The sequence below is a fragment of the Stegostoma tigrinum genome, chromosome 28 (genome assembly GCF_030684315.1).
Source record: "Stegostoma tigrinum isolate sSteTig4 chromosome 28, sSteTig4.hap1, whole genome shotgun sequence".
Taxonomy (NCBI): Eukaryota; Metazoa; Chordata; class Chondrichthyes; order Orectolobiformes; family Stegostomatidae; genus Stegostoma; species Stegostoma tigrinum.
The window spans coordinates 30,554,972-30,562,623 of NC_081381.1; the positions used below are offsets into that span (position 1 = coordinate 30,554,972).

The window sequence follows — 7,652 nt, forward strand, 5'->3', positions numbered from 1 at the left end:
ATTGAAAAAGAATTCAAACTTTACCTATTGGTTTGACAAGCTCACCATCACTTTCTCAAGAGTAAGTAAATGGCAGTCTTGTAAGGGATGCTTACATCCCAGGAACAAATAAAAGATAATGGCTACTGGGACACATCATACAGTAATCAGGAATTGGAAGCCTGGCAGGTTTTTCCTTAGTCCAGAGCCAAGTAACCAGACGCTGCTAATGTTTAGCTGCTTTTCTTTCCTTCTTCATTGCTGTGATTGAAAGTAGTTGTGCAGCCTGAAACTTTAATAACAATGTTTGAGACAAAATCTTGTATCCCAAGAAGCATAGTATAGCCTGATTCCAGATGCTATGATTACAACAATTAGTAGTTGTATTCCTACTGTATTTTATTGTGGTCAAACTTCTCAACATGTTTTGCAGTCAGGGGGAAAAAGGACATTGAGCCAGAAGAGAGGAGAACGAAGAGAATATTAAACAGGGAAAAAGAGTCAGAGGTCTTTCAAAGCCTGGGGTCTGGTCAAATGAAGGCAAAATGCCAAACATAGGATATGTGGATTTGCTGAAGAGGTCAGAGTTGGAAAAATGCAAAAATCTCAAAGTGTTGTGCAGCTGGAGGAGTTTAACACTAGGGGACAAGGAAGCCAAGAAGGGATTTAAACACTGATTGAGAATTTTAGAACTAGGGTATTGCTGGACTGAGAATCAATAAATTTAAGCCAAGTCACTAGGGTGATGGGTCTCAATGCAAGTTAAGATAAGGCTGGCAAGTATTTAGTTTTTGGAGAATGGCTGGTGGGTGATTGGCCAAGACAGTAACGGAATTGCCACGTCTGGGTTTAACAATAGCTTTTCATTTCAGCTTCACGTGAGCCAAAGCAGGGTGGAAATGGGCAACACCACAAACCAAGCCATGGACAGGATATGGGGACAGATATCAATTCAGGGTTAAATGGGCCACTTAAGTAGTGAGCTGTCTGGACTGGCCTAAACAGTGACCCAGGGGCATCACTAGCATATTCTGTGGGGATGAATGACCATTCTTTCAATGTTTATTTAGAAGAATCTTTGGCTCATCCAGGACCTGAGAGTGGCCAAGCAGACTGACAGTGCAGATAATCAGCACTGGCCTAACTCTTCTAAGTCTTGCATTGTGTATATATTTCCCCATTACAGCTGATACATTTATCTTTTAAATTATCCCTTAACTGCCCCAATAAACAATTTATTTGACTTGGGAAATGATTGTCATTAGCTAGGCCAGCATTTATTGTCCATCCCGAAGTGACGCTGAGAAGAAGGTTGTGAGCCGCCCTCTTGAACTGTTGCAGTCCATGAGGTGAAGGTACACCCAGAGTGCTGCTGGGGAGGAGTTCCAGAATTTTGATGCAGTGACAGTGAAAGAACAGAGATATAGTTCCAGATTAATGTGGTATAGGCTTGGAAGGAAACTTGAGTACCGTCATCTTACCTTCTACTATTCAGCTAGCCACATATGTTTGGTGTTACCAGCAAATGTTAAACTATTAGGTTGACAAACACCAACAGCATTGCCTCCTCAATTACCTGTAAATCCAATAATACAATATATGCTCCAATGTTAGTCTCCTCTTTCAGGCCAACATCCCCAGCATAGAGGCATAAGTTATGGTCAATCAGTTGCATTGGGTAGGCCACAGAGTCATGTTTGCCATAAGACATGCAAAGCTAGCTCTCTACTCAGGCTTTGCCACAGCAAGCAGTTACTAGGAGGGCAGAGGATGTTCTCAAAACTCTGAAAGAATGCAGCATTGCCACTGTCTCATGTGAACCTCTCTCCCAACACTACCCAAACAGGAGACAAAACGTATGCAAAGGTGCCATCCATTTTAAGTGTCTCCAACTGGCCCAGCTGGAGGTCAAGCAGAAACAGTAAAAGGAATGTTCAAGGATTCAAAAATACCAATCTTACCCCTCAACAAACACAACTTATCCCACCCACAGTAAGCTGTGCGGATCCAGCTAATAAGTCACATTAGGACACTGCCCCAGAAAATTGTCATCCTCAGTCTTCGGGGACTGCCTTTTCTGACAGCCTCCACAATGGTCTCACTGCTTTCACACAAATGAATAGTAGTATTTGAAATTAAGTGATGAATTCTGGCAACAAGCTTCCAGAGGTAAACTGCCCTGACGCAAAACCTGGAAACCCAAAATGTAAAAATTCAGCTTTTATTTAGTGCAATGTTACCTGAACCAAGATGTTAATCAAGTGATTGTAAAAATAAAACTTGTGAACAGATTGAAAGTTGGAATGAGACTGAAAGTTGGAACAAGATACACAGAAGCTAACTGGGATACAGGTTACTGCAATTCAAGAAAGTGACACAGACAGGCAGATAGAAATCAAGTAGAGAGGCACAGATGAAATATGGAAGAAGGAGCTCCAAGGAGCAACTGATGAGGATAATGACTGGTCTAAGGCTCAAATACTTGTTTTCATTTTATGAGTGTAGTTACTGACAAAGAAAATGCCAAATGCAGGAGGAAAAATATTTAAAATTATTGTTCCATATGGAATTTCTGAAATTCATGGTAGCACCAAAATTGTTTTAATATTTTTCTAATGCTGGGAAGTTATATTACAGCTCCTGTCAGCTCCACTATTAGTGCTGGTCTGAACCAGTGGGTGTTATTACCGAGTGTAATTGGAACAGCCAAAGAATTGTATTTACTCTTATGCAGAAGGTCACTTTCTTGTTCTCTACTCAATTAAAAAGAAGCTGATAAGGAAGGGATCATTTCAATCAAAAATTCATGTCGTTTAAAAGCTCTTTTATATAGAAAAAAATTAATGGGCATGTGAATATCTCTGGCAAAGCCAGCACTTTGATAGCCTGTCCTTTTCAGAAGTGTTCGCAAATTACCTTCCTTTTCAGAAGTGTTCGCAAATTACCTTCCTTTTCAGAAGTGTTCGCAAATTACCTTCCTTTTCAGAAGTGTTCGCAAATTACCTTCCTTTTCAGAAGTGTTCGCAAATTACCTTCCTGGTCTGCTGCAGTCCAATGTGGTGAAAGTACACATGGTACTGTTTCTGGGATTTTATCCCAATTCTTGGATAACTTAACAGGAAGGAGTCAGGCAGTATTATGGCTATTAGGCTGATGTGTCAGATCACTGCATTCTATCCTTTAGCTGGTATTTAATCAGATCTCAGACCATATGGCCAACAGTGAGTGACAACAACAGCTTGGATTTATATGACACCCTTTACATAGTAAAATGCCCCAAGGTGTTTTAGAGGAGTTTATCAAACTTTAACACAACCATGTAAAGAGATATGAAGCCAGATGACCAAAAAATTGGTTAAACTTGTAAGTTGGGAGGAAATAACGAATGAAAGGTGGAGATGGGTAGGCAAGAAAACAAATTTTAGAAATCAGATTTAGAAAACATATTAAAACCATGGATGTTCAAGACAGGATTGGAGGAGGACTGAGATTGGAGGAGGGAAATGGTGACAATCCACCTTCACAAATTCCAAGTTCCCCTACATTTGGAAATAAGGTTGGATAGACTTGGGGTGGCATGGTGGCTCAGTGCTTAGCACAGCTACTTCACAGTGACAGGGATCTGGGTTCAATTCAACCTTGGGTGACTGTCTGTCTGGAGTTTGCACATTCTCTCCATGTTTGCTTGGGTTTAATCCCACAGTCCTAAACTTGGCAGGTTAGGTGACTGGGCATATTAAATTGCCCATCATATCCAGGGGGGTGGTGCTGTGTAGGCCAGGAGGATTAGTCATGGGAATTGCAGGGTTGTAAGGGGTTAGGTTGGGGTGGTCATGAAGGATCGATGTGGACTCGTGAGATCAAATGGTCCACTTCTACACTGTAGGAAGGCTTCTATTGTTTCACTGGCCCATGCTGCCCAGTCAGAGTTAGTATTCCAGATTTGGACTTGCAGGCCCCAATCCTGATGTCGTTTTGTTGCAGACTTGGTTTTTGACTATTTTGCCACAGCATTCTTCAGGCTAGCTTCAGGCTAATGAAAGACCATGTGCTGCCAGACCTGCTGAGTATATTCCAGCATTTTCTGTTTTAAGTCTGTTTCACCTTGTTCCAGACACGACCATCCGAAGTCCGGGGTGGTGAAACTATGAGTCATAGATTCTTAACATCAGCCTCCCGGGCCAGCAGCAGAACCAGCCAAGTCTGGATGAGAGTTTGTTGGGCGTGACCCTGAATACAGATAGGTCCCCAGCAACGGCTCAGTACTCCGTTCTGCCTGTGTCATTGACACAAAGCAATAACCCTGAACGAATTTCAATTAGCAGCACCAACCGCTGCTAAACTGAGTCAGTTAGAACTTATCAAGATATAAACTCATTAAACTAGTTACACATTACATGCGATACAACCCTCAAGCGAATTGTGCAATGAAACTTTCGAGCTTAAAGACGCTGCGTGAATGACCTGCTATAAAGCTATAAATATACCAAGAGCTTTAGACAGAAGGAGTCTTAAGGAGCCTCGACTTTTCTCTGATGCTGCTTGGCCTGCTGTGTTCATCAGCTCTTCACCTTGTTATCTCTGCTTTTCAGTGTCGGTTTTGACAATATCCGTCTCTAGGGCAAGGATGGACAAAATGATGAGAAGAAGTGCCTCAGCAACAGAGCAAGACTGCCCCATCTGCTTTAACAAGTACGATTCTTTCATTCGAAAACCCAAGCTCTTGGCATGCCAGCACTGTTTCTGTGCAATCTGCCTGAAGATCATGGTGTCAGTCGAGGATGGGTCCTGGGTCGTCACCTGCCCTCTGTGCAGACGCTCCACGCTAGTGATGGAAGCACTGATCAGCAATCTCCCGGATAATCCGCGCCTGATGGGCATTCTGTCCAGGAGGATGTCCGCCTTCCCTGAATCAGTGCCCGAGGTACTGCTGTCTCCACACCTCCTGCTGCAGACCCACTCTAGCACTTGCACTCTCGTCAGCCAGGTTCCCAGTCAGCCAAACAACGAGAACGAGCAGTTTAGGAATCGGATAACCACATCAGCCATCAGACGCTTTCTCTTGACCATGATCTTCTTCTTGGTCCTTTTGTTTGCACTGCAGTATTTCTTCAAAAACCCGGCCCTGACATGGATTCTGATCGTCCTTACTGTCCTCTGTGCATTGACGGGGCTGTGCCTTCTATATTTCGGTTGTCAGGACGGCCGGAACGGGCCAGTCACAGCATATTGCAACTGCCTGACCACGAACGTCTAATAAAAAACAGCTTCATTGCTCACAATGTAACAGTTCGAAAGTAACATGTCGGACCTTTGAGATCACAATTCATACGCCTTAATGCAGCAACAAAATGGTAATTTCGTTGCGGGACAAATACATCTCCTGATAGCACTGGGAACTGGGCCATAAGTTCAATGTCATTTTGAGTTATGGGTGAAGATTTTTATTTGAACCGATTAGTATTATGTTGTCAGCCTGTTAGTTTTATTAGTGAACCCCACTTTTAATGGGGTTGCAATGTGCCTTTCGTTGATCTGTGTTGAACTTAAGGTGAAAAAAAAGTTTTAAATCAAAGACTTCATGTGTTTTTCCACAGTGCAATGAACAAGTGAACTGGTCATTCGTGCAAGAATCTATTCTGTAATAAACTGAAATGTACATTTTATAGGTAACAAAGGAAGTAAGCTGGGTCAGCTGAAGTCCGCATTTATGTGATTGTCTGTAACCTGGAACATTTTACATCGAGATACCAAATAAATTGATTTTTTTTCTATCCACATTTTTCATTTATTCACCTGTCAACTCATGTATTTCCTATAAAGCTTCAAACACTGACTGGTCATGTTAGTGTATCTCATATTGGAAGGGTACAGCTGTCTAATGTTGATCTTTCCAATTCTTTTACTTCAGTTCTGCAGCTCAGGAATTGATAATTCAACCAAACCAGTCTATTAATGCTTCATACTGTACCAGGTTTCTTTTCATCCTCCCACACCTACCACAATTGGCAAAGCTTTCCTTTCTTTCTTCTCTCTTGTGTATATTGGGCAACCCATAAAATATATCTCTGCTGTTTCCCTCAGCTACTCCTTGTGGTAATGATTTCCACATTATTGCTAACCATGCTTACTAAGTACATTGTAACGATGGATGAGACGTTCTGTTACACAGCTCGGACTACCTTAAGTTTTAGAATTTAAGTGTTTTAAAATACTTTATTCTGCTGCTTCATGGATTATGTTAGATCTGTTTATTTCACTAGTTCTATAAACTCTTTGCACGTCTTAATGCTAAATCCAACAATTCCATTTCTTACGAGATTTCATCAATAAATGTGACCCATTTCCAAGTAAACATTACACATTACAACTCTCAATATGGCATGTATTAAAACCCAGCCAAATTGCTGATTGATTCACAATATTCAATATTTTCTGCTGGATTACAATTTTTCTGATTAAAAGAATTGGATTAACTTTGCAGATATATTGCATTTCTCAGCCAGTCCGAAAACTTCTCTCACCCATTCATTTATTACTTCCAGGCTTGAGTAATCCTGTACCATCCACCTCCTGGCTACCACTCATCTTTCATAAACTTCAGCTCATTCAAAAGTCTGTTGTCCATGTTCCAACTTGCACTGAGTCCCATTCATCCATCACTCCTGTGCTCACTGACCTCTGGTCTGCTCTGGCAACATCTTGGTATCAAATCTCTCATTTTTAAATTACTCTGTGGTCCTATTCCATCCTTATTCTAAAACTTTCTTCAGCCATACAATCCTCTGGGATCTCTGCACTCTTGCAATTCTGACCTGTTACATACCCCCAGTATTAATTGTTCCACCAATGGTGGCTGTGCCTTTAGCAACCTCGAGCCTAAGCTCCAGAATTTCTTCCCTTAACCTCTATTTCTGACCTGTTTCAAAACTAAGCTTTTAACCACCTTTCCTAGAATCCTTATGTGGTTTGGTGCCAAATTGTCTTAGATAATACTCCCATGAAGTGCCTTCAGGATCTGTTACATTAAAAGCACAATATAAATGCAAGTTGGTGCTTTCGATACCAACCATATGTAAGTCTAGTTAAATTAACAGTGAAGATCCTGTTCTCTGAAATGCTTTTAGAGTGAAACCTCAGAAGAAGGCCCAGAATATATACATCACCCACACTGAAAATATTAAAAATGGATATTAAAACAAATGCAGAGGGGGTGAATAAACAATGTCAAAAATTGGATTTTAAATTCCTCCAGATTGTAGGAGTGAAAGGAAGATGTGGTGAAGAAGAGTTTCACAATTTATCCAGACAAATAATTAGTTGGGAGTTGGTGAGGATGCCCTAAATCCCTATTTTAACAGAATGCATGAAGAGGATGATGTAAAGGACAGAATTTTGAACTTAGAAATAACGAGTGAAAATTCAATAGGGTTAAGATAATTGGCTATAGTAATAACAACAAAGTCGACAAAGACAAAACAGAGAAGTTAGAAGTGGCATGGTGACTCAGTGGCTGGCACTGCTGTCTTACAGCACTAGGGACTTGGGTGTGGTTCCAGCCTCGGGTGACTGTCTATGTGGAGTTTGTATATTCTCCCTATATCTGTATGGGTTTCTTCCAGATGCTCTGGTTTCCTCCCACAATCCCAAGATGTGCAAGTTAGTTCGGGTGC

General features: G+C 41.3%; 1 protein-coding gene across 1 annotated transcript; it reads left to right on the forward strand.

Annotated features, from left to right (window-relative positions):
• The first annotated feature begins 4,296 nt into the window (after positions 1 to 4,296).
• LOC125466757 (E3 ubiquitin-protein ligase RNF186-like) lies at positions 4,297 to 5,753 on the forward strand. Its single transcript, XM_048561730.2, has one exon. It carries the CDS (start codon positions 4,439 to 4,441, stop codon positions 5,234 to 5,236), a length of 798 nt encoding a protein of 265 aa, XP_048417687.1. The 5' UTR covers positions 4,297 to 4,438; the 3' UTR covers positions 5,237 to 5,753.
• Positions 5,754 to 7,652: the final 1,899 nt, after the last annotated feature.

What these genes read in the sequence shown, in the direction of transcription:
- LOC125466757 (XM_048561730.2), top strand. Translation starts at nt 4,439, where the DNA reads ATGACCTGCTATAAAGCTATAAATATACCAAGAGCTTTAGACAGAAGG.